At 38.5% G+C, this 14976-nt stretch overlaps 1 protein-coding gene across 1 annotated transcript; it reads left to right on the top strand.

The window, feature by feature from the left end:
• Window positions 1-14034: 14034 nt before the first annotated feature.
• On the top strand, window positions 14035-14976 carry LOC113909825 (olfactory receptor 11H6-like). Its single transcript, XM_027571398.1, has one exon. The coding sequence runs from the start codon at window positions 14035-14037 to the stop codon at window positions 14974-14976; it is 942 nt and encodes a 313-aa protein (XP_027427199.1).

Below are 14976 nucleotides of genomic sequence, written 5' to 3'. Positions count from 1 at the left end.
GTATTAAAGAGGGCACGTACTGCATGGAGCACTGGGTGTTAGGTGCAAACAATGAATCATGGAACACTACATCAAAAACAAATGATGTAATGTACGGTGATTAACATAATAAAAAAAATTTTTTTAAAGAAAAGATAGCTCCTTGGTCTCCCCTCCCTGCAGTTTGTTTGTTTTATCCTGAGGACCCACCCAAAAGGAACACTGGGAAACAGCCTGCACAATTTTTTTTTTTTTTTAGTGAGTCACAAGGAGGAGACAACTTGGATGCACAACCTCTGACTTCCTGGAAGTATGTATCTGTTGTCTTCTCAGACTTCTTGAGGGATATTCAGACCCTAGAAACTTTCTCTCTATCTATTGTGGAAGCTTCTTTAAGAACCATTGTTTCAGATAAGAACAGATACAATTTGGTCAGATCAATTTCCCTCTTTTTAATTATTACCCTTTTTATTTATTTTTTTAAAGATTTTATTTATTTATTTGACAGAGAGAGATACAACGAGAGAGGAAACACAAGCAGGGAGAGTGGGAGAGGGAGAAGCAGGCTTCCCGCGGAGCAGAGAGCCCGATATGGGGCTCGATCCCAGGACCCTGGGATCATGACCTGAGCCTAAGGAAGACGCTTAATGACTGAGCCACCCAGGCACCCCTTATTATTACCCTTTGTAATTATTACCACAACAGATAAGTTATAAAGACATAAACAACATATGCCATAACTGGTGCCATAACTTCTTTTCTTCCTTTTCTTGAGCAACTCAAGTGGTTGTTAATTTTCAGAGTGAAATAAATATAATGGCACAATGGCTATTTCATTACTTTATACTTTAGAATAAAGATTGATATATAAGACATTGATGAAAGAAACTGAAGAAGATACAAATAAATGGAAAGATATCCTATGTTCATGGATTGGAAGGATTAATATTGTTAAAATGTCCATACTACCCAAAGCAATTTATAAACTTAATAAGATCCCATCAAAATTCCAACAGTACTTTTCACAGACATAAAGAAAACAATACTAAAACTTTAATGGAAACACAAAAGATTCCAAAGCAATCTTGAGAAAGAAGAACAAATCCGGAGGCATTAAACTTTACAGTTTCAAACTACATTATAAAACTATAGTAATAAAAACAGTATGGTATTGCCATAAAAACAGATACATAGACCAATGGAACAACTCAGGAGCCCAGAGAGAAAACCATGCATGTATGGCTCACTAATATTTGACAAGGGAGTCAAGAATACTTAATGGAGAAAAGATAAGCTCTGCAATAAATAGTGCTGGGAAAATTGGATATTCATATATAAAAGAATGAAACCAGACCCCTATCTTACACCAGTCACAAAAATTAACCTGCAATAGATTTAAGACTTAAATGTGAGACCTGAAGCCATAAAACTCCTTAAAAAAATAGGAAAGAAGCTCTTTGACATGGATCTTGGCAATGACTTTCTGAATAAACACAAAGTATAAGCAACAAAACAAAAAACCAGTGAGACTATATCAAACTAAAAAGCTTCTTCACAGTAAAAGAAATAACATAATGAAAAAAACAACCTATAGAATGGGAAAATGTTTGCAAAACATATTTCTGATAAGGGGCTAATATCTGATATATATAAAGAACTCATACAACTCAATAGCGAAAAACCAGAATAGACATTTTCCCAAAGAAGACATAAAGATGGCCAATAGACATACGAAAAGATTCTCAACATCACTCATCCTTAGGAAAATACATATCAGAACTACAATGGGGAAGAAAAAAGAACTACAATGGGATATACAATGAGACACTTATCAGGGTGGCTAGCAGGAAAAAGACAAGAGATAACAAATGCTGGCAAGGATTTAGAGAAAAGGGCACCTTTGTGCACTGTTGGTGAAACTATAACATGGTATAGCCAGTGTGGAAAACAGTATGGAGGTTCCTCAAAAAATTAAAAATAGAACTATCATATGATACAGCAATACCACTTCTGGGAATATAGCTGAAGGAAACAAAAACACTATATCAAAGAGATATCTGCACACCCCTGTTCAAAGCATCGTTATTTATAATAGCCAATACATGACAACAACCTAAGTGTCCATCACTGGATAAATGGATAAAGTAGTTGTGGCATACATATGTACAATGGAATAATTATTCAGCTATTTAAAAGAAGGGAATCCTGCCGTTTGCAGCAGCATGGATTGCCCTTGAGGGCATTATGCTAAGTGAAATAAGTCAGTTAAAGACAGTGCATGATCTCACTTTTAGGTAGAATCTTAAAAAAAAATTAACTTGGAAAAAGTGATCAGATTTGTGATTACCATAGGCAGGGTGTAGGGGAAGAGGAAATTGTATAAAGGTGGTCATTAGGTACAAATTACCAGTCATAAGACAAATACTAGGGCTATAATGTATAACATGATAACTATAGTTAACACTGTTCTACAATATATATAAAAGTTGTTGAGAGTAAATCCTAAAATCCTTCCTTTCCTAAGATCCAAACCTTTTACATAACAAGGAAATTTTTTCTTTTTTTTTTTTTTTTTGCTATCTATATGAGATGATGGATGTTAACTAAACTTATTGTGGTAATCATTTCACAATAATTATAAATCAAATCATTATGCTGTATATCATAAATTTATACAGTATTATATGTCAATTATATCTCAATAAAACTGGAGAAAAATGCATTATTAGTAACCAAAATAATGCAACTATAAAAATGAGACATGGATGTTTTTCTTCTATCAATATAGAAAGAAATATTTTTAAATACCATCCATACACCATAAGATGGCATCCTCATCAACACATCTTTTGAGAATATATTTTGGAAAGCAATTTGGCAATATGTATTGTGAGCACAAACTATATATATCTTTAAAATATATATGACAATTTTTTGACATTATCATTTTCTTTCAAACTATTCCAGGGAAATTTTCTATCTATTCCAGGGAAATTTTTTAAAATTAAAAAACATTTAAACCCAAAAATTTTTATTGCATTATTTTAAGATTGGAAAATTCAAAATAGCCTAAATACACTAGGGAAATGTTATAAATATAACACTCACTATTATGTAGCATCGAAGAGTTTTAATTACATGGAAAAAAATGCTTACACAAGCAGGATACTAAATGTACATGCTTTACGGGAAGCCAGGGCAAAAATGAACTATTGGGATTTCATCAAGATAAAAAGCTTTTGCACAGCAAAAGAAACAGTCCACAAAACCAAAAGACAACCGACAGAATGGGAGCAAATATTTGCAAATGACATATCAGATAAAGGGCTAGTATCCAAAATCTATAAAGAACTTATCAAACTCAACACCCAAAGAACAAATCATCCAATCAAGAAATGGGCAGAAGACATGAACAGACATTTCTCCAAAGAAGACATCCAAATGGCCAACAGGCACATGAAAAAGTGCTCAACATCGCTCGGCATCAGGGAAATCCAAATCAAAACCTCAATGAGATACCACCTCACACCCGTCAGAATGGCTAAAATTAACAAGTCAGGGAACGACAGATGTTGGCGGGGATGTGGAGAAAGGGGAACCCTCCTACACTGTTGGTGGGAATGCAAGCTGGTGCAACCCCTCTGGAAAACAGTATGGAGGTTCCTCAAACAGTTGAAATTAGAGCTACCCTTCGATCCAGCAATTGCACTACTGGGTATTTACCACAAAGACACAAATGTAGGGACCCGAAGGGGTACGTGTACCCCAATGTTTATAGCGGCAATGTCCACCATAGCCAAACTGTGGAAAGAGCCAAGATGCCCATCGACAGACGAATGGATAAAGAAGAGGTGGTATATATACACAATGGAATATTATGCAGCCATCAAAAGGAATGAGATCTTGCCATTTGCAACGACGTGGATGGAACTGGAGGGTGTTATGCTGAGTGAAATAAGTCAATCAGAGAAAGACATGTATCATATGACCTCACTGATATGAGGAATTCTTAATCTCAGGAAACAAACTGAGTGTTACTGGAGTGGTTGGGGGTGGGAGGGATGGGGTGGCTGGGTGATAGACATTGGGGAGGGTATGTGCTACGGTGAGCGCTGTGAATTGTGCAAGACTGTTGAATCACAGTTCTGTACTTCTGAAACAAATAACGCAACATATTTTAAGAAAAAAGAAAAAGAAGAAGATAACAGGAGAGGAAGAAAAGGAGTATGTCAGAGGGGGAGATGAACCATGAGAGATGATGGACTCTGAAAAACAAACTGAGGGTTCTAGAGGGGAGGGGGGTAGGGGGATGGGTCAGCCTGGTGATGGGTATTGAGGAGGGCACGTTCTGCATGGAGCACTGGGTGCTATGAACAAACAATGAATCATGGAACACTGCACCAAAAACTAATGATGTAATATATGGTGATTAACATAACAATAAAAAAATTAAAAAAAAATAAATGTACATGCTTTATGACCTCATATGTACAAAGAAAAATTGTTAAAACAAAATAGAGCAAAGAAAATATGCCAAGCTTTTACCTGAATTTATGTCTACTTGATAACATTATCAGTAATTTTTTAGCACTCAGCTCTTCTGAATCTTCTAAAATTTTGTTTAAGCATATATTACTTTGATAATCAGTATTATTAAAAATTGTAACTGTGATACCTGGCACACAGAATGTTGCAAGGATTAAATAAAATAACTTATATGTAAGAATTTGTCACGGTGACTGGCATGAGATGAGTTATCAGTAAGCACTCTTTTCCTTCCCTGCCAAGTAAAGATGCAGGGTAAATAGTTTAGTATTTAAGAACTCAGGTTCTGGGGCACCTGGGTGGCTCAGATGGTTAAGCATCTGCCTTTGACTCAGGTCATGATCCCAGGGTCCTGGGATAGAGGCCCGCATAGGGCTCCCAGCTCAGCAGGGGGCCTACTTCTCCCCCTCCCTCTGCTTCTTCCCCTGCTCATGTTCTCTCTCTATCTCTGTGTCTCAAATGAATAAATAAAAAAAAAAAAGAACTCAGGTTCTGCTCTCAGAGAGAACCAAATTCAGATATTGGCATTCCCATTTGTTAGATGTGAAACCTTGAATAAATTATCTAATCTTCAATGACTTCACCTATAAAATAAAAATAATAGTAATATTTAACGTATTGGATTATTATGGGAGTTAAATGAATTTATTCAAAAAATGTATTCATTTTACTGCCTATAACAAAGCAAGCTTTTAATATTAACTGCTAAGATTTGTATGGCAAAGTAAAAGAGCAGCTATGGGCATGGACTGACTTTTGGATTCATGGAATGAATTTAAAAATGAATACTCCAAATAGGTGTCCCTTTAATCCCAGAAAGAGTCTCAGAATTGCATGTCAAATGAACAGTGTCAACAGATGGAGTAGACTCACTTATCCAATATGAGAAAAGGAGTGTAAGATGTTTGAAAAAAAAATAATCAAAACATGGGTCCTTGGGGTAAGGTCCATCCAGCTGAGGGAATCTCAGCAAAGAATCCCTTTAGGGAAGCTGGCTTTGGCCCAGCAAGCGTTTCACAGGGACAAGTGGAGAATCCAAGTTTTCATTCTCATCACTGCTAGAAGGGAAAAAAAAACAAACACACCTTTTACAACTTCCAAAAAAAAATTTCCCCAAATGCCCTGAAAGTGGAAGCACAAGGGATAGAACTCAGATCCAAGGGAAAGGTTTATCTGCAGTCCCTGTTTCCTGTTCTCCATCAGTTCTTGAATCAAGTCCTTCAACAAAGGGCAGGTGCCCATATTGCATGAATGTGGGACAGAGAAAAATATGTTATATTTTGAGTGTAAAATTTGAGTCTGAGAAAGTACCTTTCTACCTTTCTAGTTGAAGAAGAAACCATTACTTTCAAAGGTTGTCAACCAGAAAGGCAAAAGAAAAAAGGTAATTTTATTGCATTCATTTGCTCTGTTCTACTACTGTCACAGTTTTTGTCACCTTTATTCTAAACTACAGCATCCTCTATAAAATTTACTGGAGAAAAGTAAAACCCAAAATGGAAACTAATTTCAATTTCCTTTTTATTTCTTTTAGGGAAGAAAAGTAGAAAAGAGGATAAGCTATGACTCTTTCTAATGAGAGAGGAGTAACAACACAAATCCTGTCCAGAAGCTGATGGTTATCATTTCTCATGTTGCACCTGATTTTTTTTAACTTAACTTCTAATCCCTGCTCTAGGTTTATGAAATGGTATTGGTCACCCAAAAGTAAAATGCAGCCTCAGGATGCCCTGTTGGGAATCTTCCCTTTCTTCTCAACCCTGGTACAGAGGCTCACTTCACTGGGTTTAAATCCAAATAGCAAGTGAAGGGGGATGAGACCTTACATGGCAAGTCAAACATGACACAGATCATGGGCTCCTAGAACTTTGGAATGTCCCAGGCATAGTAAAGTTCATAAAAAGTGCTCAAAGAAGGTAGAAGATCCAGAAGAGTAAGTACTTTCAAAAACAACATTTTATGATAATTATTTTTGAGATTATAAGTGATATATGATACTCATAGAAATTTTATTTTTTTAAAGATTTTATTTATTCATTTGAGACACAGACCTTGAAAAAGTTGCCACTATTTTTATTTCTTTACAGGAATTTTTCTATTCCTTTGTATTATTTACTTTCTTTAAAGAGCTCTATAAAGAACTTTGTAAATATTTACTACTCAAAGAATCAGCATTACTTTATTGTTTTTTAAAAACTTTTTTTCATTTGTGTGTAGTCAACATTAGTTACCTTTTGTTACATTAGTTATACCATGTTACATTAGTGTCAGGTGTACAACAGAGTGATTCAAATTCTCTATATGTTATTAAAAATTTAGAATCCCAAGCCCCATCCATTCCTTTTGAGTCAGAATCTGTATTTTAACATGATCCCCAGAAATTCTTCTGTACTACTATGATGAACTTGCTTATTATTAATTTTTCTACACCTCTGATTTTTATTTAATGGCTATAGAGGTTTTAAAAGTTATGGGTATTTCCAGATTGCCTGCCAGAAAAAACAATTTACAAGTTTATATTCCCTCCAACAGTTACTTCTGAGTGTCATTTCATTGCACCTTCAACACTGGTATAATGACTACCTATGCTAATTTGAAAAGCAAAAGAGAAATTATCTTTTTCAACTTTAGGTTACCAACCTTCATCTAGAGATGTGGGAAGTTAACTTCCACAATTTTTACACTGACACTTCATATTCACTTCTTTAAATGCCCCTTAATTTTATTGAAAAGAGTATTTCTGATTTTTAAGACATTTCACCATGCAGGAATATAAATACGTGTCCCAAAACATCATTTGCATTGAAAATTATACAAGAATTCAGTAGGCACTTAGTAAAATTGTGTTGTATTTTTGGAATAGTGTAGGTCAGTGATTAGCTATAAAACCAAATGAAGTTTAGAAAATAAGCTTGAAAGGACTGTATCAGCACATAAATGTTCAATAAATGGTGGTAAAATAAGTTAATAAAAAATTAAAGTGCATGATAGACAGCAGTCAAGAAGTTAATCTGCTATTTAAAAATATTTTACTGAAAATGGTATGAAATATTCTTCTTTTTTTTTTAAGATTTTATTTGTCAGAGAGCAAGAGAACAAGCGGGGGGACTCAGGCAGAGGGAGAAGCAGGCTTCCCGCGGAGCAGGGAGCCCGATGTGGGACTCGATCCCAGGAGCCTGGGATCATGACCTGAGCCGAAGGCAGACGCCCAACCCGCTGAGCCACCCAGGCATCCCATGAAATATTATTCTTTAATGATATAAGTACCAAAACTATAGAAGATGGGTAATAGTACAGCCAGTTCTTAAATTTTCCAGGGTCAGAAATCCCAAATCATATTATCATCTTAGAAGTAACTCCATGGGAAAAAAGTAATAAATGGAGAAAGAGAGAGACAGAAACAAATACAGAGAGGCCAGTAAAATAAAGTGATTATAAAGAAAGCATGAGTTTCTCTAAGGGATTTAGTGAGCTTTTCACTGGACTAAGACCTAAATGAGACAGTCTTTCCAACACTAGCTGATAGCATTGTTGTGAGAGGGTCTCCTTGCTTGCAAGGTTTGTGAGAGTAAAATAAAAAAAAAAAGGGTGGGCCATCTCCTGCCCTCTGGAGAGAGAAAGGCATGGCACCCAACAATCCAAATTAAAATATGGACAGCTCCAAAAAATGATCTTCTTTGCAAAGCATGGAGAACACATGTATAAGAGAGAATTGATATGAAAATTAAGTAAAACAGCACTCAGTAATTATAAATAAGCTTAAATTCTCAGACCTAAACACATTATATCCCTGGATGCAGAGAGATTTTACAGATGTGATTTCAAAAACCACAACTGGTGTCTCTAAAGGATTCTGGAGAAAGAAAATTTTTTAAAAAACTGAAAATGAGTAATGAGTTTAAAGCCCAAAATTTGCTTCTAAAAATTTTTCATAAACCAACCATTTAATAATATATGCCAGAATGTCTTCCAGAGATATAATGTCATTTGCACCACCTTTGTACTACTTACATATTTTGAGCTTAGCCATCTGTCAACAATTGTTGATAATAATAGATGCTAACCCTGAAAATGTTTTAAGTGACATGGAAAAGCATTTTCTCATGTACTACATATTTCAATCAGACATAGGTGAAACACGAGAAATTTTATCAAATTTATAGGCAGTAAAAATAGAAAAGAAAGCTAGTATTTGATAGTCTTAAGATCTTAATTGACTAAAACACTTGGTGAAATTCAGTAATTAACCTCCCTCACTTCGAAAACTCAATGACAGAAGCATCAGATAGGACCAATCTTTTTTTTTTTTTAAGATTTTATTTATTTCACAGAAAGAGAGACAGCCAGAGAGGGGACACAAGCAGGGGGAATGGGAAAGGGAGAAGAAGACTCCCTGCCAAGCAGGGAGCCCGACACGGGGCTCGATCCGAGGACCCTGGGATCATGACCTGAGCAGAAGGCAGACGCCCAACAACTGAGCCACCCAGGCACCCCAGACCAATCTTGTTTTAAAGAGGTTCTTGTAAACAAACTCTAAAGACTTTCGCAAAATGAAAATCCAATAAAAGTCAAAAGTATAAAGTTACTGCCTAAAAAATCTAATGTTAACTTAAGTCTACCTGAGTTCCTAGAGAGAAGAGATTATGGCAATGTGCTCTGTGTCAGTCACACAATATGAGGGGTACTGTGTTCAGTTTTAGAAAAATCACATCTTCCAAAGGTATGAACAATCAAAAGACGACAACCAGGATAGTGAGCACCCTGGAAATTATGTCAAATTCAGTTAAGAAACCAAGAGTGCTTAGTATAAATTGAGAAGATTCAAAGACATGAATCCCTTCCTCAAATATTTTTAAGTCCTGCTGTGTAGACTTATTCTGAGCATCAGTATAATGTAATGAAAGAACACAAATCTGCCCAAGACCAGCACTTTACTGCCTTCTTGTGGCTCAATTATGACTTGTATTTGTTGGAAGATCAAGAAGGATAATGAACAGTCAAAATCCTGTTGGACTGTGTGCATATTGTAGGCACATAGTAAGGGTTAACCTTCCTTCCCTGAGGCAGAAGTAAGCAAGACCAAGAGGACAAATCAAGACAGGAATGTGACTCAAGAATGTAAGAGAGAACAAGGAAGAGGGGCGCCTGGGTGGCTCAGTAGGTTAAGCATCTGCCTTCGGCTCAGGTCATGATCCCAGGGTCCTGGGATCAAGCCCCACATCAGGCTCCCTGCTCAGTGGAGAGTCTGCTTCTCCCTCCCCTTCTTGTACTCCTTCTCTCTGTGTGTGTGTCAAATAAGTGAATAAAATCTTTAAACAGAGAGAGAGAGAAACAAGGAAGCTTATTACAACTTCTAAAAGTGAAAGATGTTCTGCCATTCATTGAGCTCTTTGTCATGGATTATTCCAGCAGAAGCTAGATGACCAATCAGCAAAAAGGCAGGAGAGAGGGGCTCTTACTGCTGGCAGGAAGAGAGACTATAGAATCCCTAAAGTCTCTTCCCACTTCAAGATTCAGTAAGGTCGAATCAGTAAGAAAGTGTGACTTTGTGATCCCATTCTAACCCATGCTATCTCTGAGGCCAGTGACTATGAGCAATTCATTATTCCAAGAAATAGAAGTTCAGACATGACGGTTTATTTCCTCCAGAGTACAAAGAACAGAATCCAACTCTTCACTTAAGTGAATCCCTAGGACACAGCACATTGAATCAGTTAGTTGTCCTTCATGCTACAAGAACAACTGGAAAACAGAGACTCAGGCAGGCAGTGTAGAAATGGAATAACATTATCTAAGTGGTAAAGAAAGTTCAAATAATAAAAGGCCTTTAATAAATCAAAGGCTACAACAAATAGAATTAGAGCACCCTAAACAGCAAAGAAGCGCACCTATAGCACCCTTACATGTCCTCACTGTCTATCATAGCTTCTGAATACCTTCTCTTAAAAAAAAAAAAGTGGGGGGGCGCCTGGGTGGTTGAGTCAGTTAAGCGTCTGCCTTTGGCTCAGGTCATGATCCCGGGGTCCTGGGATCGAGTCCCACATCAGGCTCCCAGCTCAGCGGGGAGCCTGCCTCTCCCTCTGGCCCTCTCCCCTCTCACGCTGCTTCTCTCTCGCTCGCTCTCAAATAAATAAATAAAATTTTTAAAGAAAAAAATTAAATAAATATTTTCATTACTTATTTATTTACCTTAATTTTGTAGAAATGGGTAAGAGGTGACCTGCCTCCTCACGACAAAGGAGCTGAACACTGCATATCAGAAAAGTCAGGTAAGAGTAAAGTAACTACCGTACCCAGGATGGTATCTGTGTGCCTTTTAACTTCTTATTACAAAAAGAGAGAGGGGGTGCCTGCATGGCTCAGTCGTTAAGCAACTGCCTTCAGCTCAGGTCATGATCCCAGGGTCCTGGGATCGAGCCCTGCATCAGGCTCCCTGCTCAGCAGGAGGCCTGCTTCTCCCTCTCCCACTCCCCCTGCTTGTGTTCCCTCTCTCGCTGTGTCTCTCCCTGTCAAATAAATAAATAAGATCTTTAAAAAAGAAAGAGAGAGATAGCCATGTAAAAATGAAAAATAAAAGAAAAAAAAAACACAATCCCACCAAAGTGGTATAATTTGAGGGGAGTTTGGGAGACGCCACCTCCCTCCCCTCAGATGATGCTGTGATATCTACAGCACCAACAGTTACTCTTTTTATTAATTTGATGCACTTTTTCCCTGGAATGGGTGACATTCTGGGCACGTCTACTCTGCAGTTCCCTTAAAACAGTGACAGTAAAATGGGAACCAGAAAGCATGGACTCATCCTGACCCTGTCACTTACTGGTTTGGGATCTCAGGCATTTAATCTCTTTGAGTCTTTATTTCCTCCCACATGAAATGGAGGCAATAATTCTTGCTGTGGCTCCCCTATAGAGTAACTAAGAAGCACCCTCCCCCCAAAAGACACATGCTAGACATAAGGGTTAACTTGTTCAAAAGAATGCCTTTCAAGCCACCCTCCCAAAGAACAAGTTGCCTCCTGTGAAGTTCCACAGAAATGAAGCCTCTCTTGCCTGGTGCTGAATGACTGTCTCCTAATATTGGCTGGGGTGAAGAGTCCTGCTGTTAGCTTCTCATATCCTAGAGCTGCAACCACAAAGCTTGAACTGCAGCCCCCATCACACCCGGAGAAAAGCTGGCGCCCCTCTCCCCAGCCCCAAACTCTGAGTCTAGAAATAGGACTAAACCAAATGTTCCTCCTGTTGATATTATATCCCGGCCCTAATCACGTTAGTGGAGGAGTTAGCACTTCTCTAATCCTATCGCTAAAAAAACCCAAAACCTCACAGTTTAAGGGTTGAGGTGCCTTCTTAGAATGTAATATCCTAGATTTTGGCATGTCACTGTGGTTGTAATGAGCAAAATAAAAGGGGCCTGCATGCCTGTGACTGATCCTGGATCTGCAAGTTTCCCCCAGGAAATGCTGCTCCATTACATTTGGTGTGTGTGCCGTCTTTTCATGTGCCCTTGTGTGCATAACATGGAAAATGAAAACTGCTACAGTCTTCACAGATGCTGGCGGTTCAGCTTATGCATGAAATTACCGGATTTCCACGCCCCCCCCCCCCGAGAACTAGTGTTGTTAAGAAAAGGTGAATAGAGAGTTCTGAGCTTATAAAATGGGAAAGGAGGAAAAAGGTGAAACAGAGATGATACATCATATTCCCAACTTCTAGGTTTAACTTAGCCTAGGTCAAGGCCTAAAATTTAGATAAGGTTCTCTCTATTGCCTTGTATCCAAAAGAAGAGCCAGGCTTTTTCCAGGGCTGAATAAACCACAAAATCCAGGAATGCCAGAGGGAGAAAAGGACTCTGATTTCCATAAGTCAGCCTATTCTGAAATAGTATTTGTTGGTGCTCCTCTGTTATGATCATTTGCGTACAGTCTGATCCTCATTTCCCAGGAAATCCCACAGAAGGGCCAGGCACAGGTGGGGTAGTGGGGGAAGGATCACCTGGGAAGGATCACCAAGGAAGGATCTGCAGGTTCAAAAGTAGGTAGCCATCAGGAAAATGATCCTATCATTTAAGACTGTAATGGTAACCTTGCCAAGGAAAACAGTCTATTAAGAAAAAAAGAGAGCCTCTGGTGTGTCTGATGGGCAAAAAATGGTCTTCAAAAGAAGCTGCATCTGGTGTGGTCTACATCTCTTATTCATATACATGCACATACACATGTATGCACACATGAATACAACACACATAGGATGTGTACTTAGCCTGTCACATGGTTAAAATTCCACAAGGAAAAACATTCTTTTGTACTTTAAAATCAGTTTAGCTTATAAGATTAACAAAGGAGTGTAACATCTAGCATAACAAGCCCTGAACAGTTTAGAATAGTTTATATTTCTGTAGCATTTTATAATTTTTTTCTTTTTTCAAACTGCTTTTGCATACATTATTTTGTTAAAAGATTTTATTTATTTATTTGACAGAGAGAGACAAAGCGAGAGAGGAAACACAAGCAGGGGGAGTGGGAGAGGGAGAAGCAGGCTTCCCGCTGAGCAGGCAGACTGATGTGGGGCTTGAGCCCAGGACCCTGGGATCATGACCTGAGACAAAGGCAGACGCTTAATGACTGAGCCACTCAGGCACCCCACATATATTATTTTATGCAGTTTTCATGTCATCCTTGCTGTGGAGGTACGATTATTCATATTTTACAGAGAAACAGTCTCAGAGCTTAAGTTCTTTCCTGAGAAAATACTCCTCAGGCAGTGGCAAAGCCAAGAACTCGTGCTCTGCCACACCAGTGGATCCCAAATCCAGGTGAAGCCCAGGAATCTACACCTTTCAAAGTTTCTCTCCTCTGGTTCTAATGATTTCAAAGCCTGGAGCCCATGTAACACAGCATCCTACAGGTAGGGAATACATACTAATAGCCTATAAGTGGTCACTTAATGCAGCTAAATTGGAACTTGCTTAAAGTCACTCTGTGGTTATTTTCATAGCTGGCTTCAAAGCCTCATGTTCTCCCCTTTATGTCACTTATCTGACAGTACTGTTTTGTCTGGTAAAACTGTCAATTCTAATTTTTTTTGTATTTGAATTGCCAATATCAACATTTATATCTCAATTTAGCGTCAGTTAGCCACCTATTTCTACTGTCTAGACAATAGACAATGTTCTCCAAAGTTGGGCACACCAGGCAACCCAATGAGAGATGCAGAAAGGAAATATCTGAATTTCTATTTTAACTTAAAGAAAACTTTTTTCAAAATATTGACCAATATTTAGTATATTGATTGACAGTGGTCTGTATACAGTTTAAAAGTGAAGAGTCATTTATAGAAGAATACACTCAACAACTGTATTGTTTGAGCACCCAATCAAAAATAGGAACCCTTGGTCCAGGCCTCCTTCCCTATGATCAGGAGAATGTGGTTGTTGTCTCCTGGGAAAGAGTCAGGAGGCATAATTCCCTTTGTACATGTAACTTCTGCTGTAATCCTCACAGGATAGAAGGAAATGACTTCAGAGGCCAGAAATATTTCTCAAACTGTGAGTGAATTCATCCTCTTGGGCTTCCCTTGCCACTGGGAAATACAGTTCCTCCTCTTTTCCATATTCTTTGTGACTTATATCCTGACGCTCCTTGGAAACATGGCCATTATGTGTGCAGTACACTGGGACCACCGGCTCCACACCCCAATGTACATTCTGCTGGCCAACTTCTCCTTTCTGGAAATCTGCTATGTCAACTCCGATGTGCCCAACATGCTGGCCAACTTCCTCTCCCAGACCAAAACCATCTCCTTTGCTCGGTGCCTCCTCCAATTGTACTTCTTCTTCTCACTGGGCACAACTGAATGTTTATTTCTGTCCATCATGGCCTATGACCGGTTCCTGGCAATCTGCCACCCCCTGCACTATCCCATGGTCATGACTATTAAGTTCTGTTGCAGCCTGGTCATCTTTTGCTGGGTCTATGGTTTTCTCTGGTTTCTGATCCCAGTGATACTCATTACCCAGCTACCATTTTGTGGCCCGAATGTAATTGATGACTTTCTGTGTGACCTGGGTCCTCTGCTGGCCTTGGCTTCAGCCTGTGTCCCAATCCCAGGGACTGTTCTCATATGTGGCACCATGAGTTCCCTCCTCATCTTCACCACCTTTTTCTACATTATTGGTTCCTATACCCTGGTGCTGAGGGCTGTAGTGCAAGTGCCCTCGGTTGCTGGCCGGAAGAAGGCCTTTTCTACCTGTTCCTCACATCTGGCTGTTGTGTTTCTCTTCTATGGTTCTGTCATGATGACATATGTGAAACCAGGGTCAGGACAAGCAGAGGGAATGCAGAAGTTCACAACTCTATTCTACTCAGTTTTGACCCCCTTTTTCAACCCCATGATCTACAGCCTCAGGAATAAAGAAATGAAGGATGCCTTAAAGAAAGTTCTAGGAAGTTCCTAA

The sequence above is a fragment of the Zalophus californianus genome, chromosome 6 (genome assembly GCF_009762305.2).
Source record: "Zalophus californianus isolate mZalCal1 chromosome 6, mZalCal1.pri.v2, whole genome shotgun sequence".
NCBI classification, from domain to species: domain Eukaryota; kingdom Metazoa; phylum Chordata; class Mammalia; order Carnivora; family Otariidae; genus Zalophus; species Zalophus californianus.
The sequence above is the reverse complement of the archived record's forward strand: the minus strand, read 5'-3'. Positions and strand labels throughout refer to the sequence as shown.

Excerpts from the sequence above, each read along its gene's own strand:
- LOC113909825 (XM_027571398.1), top strand. The coding sequence starts at position 14,035 with ATGACTTCAGAGGCCAGAAATATTTCTCAAACTGTGAGTGAATTCATC.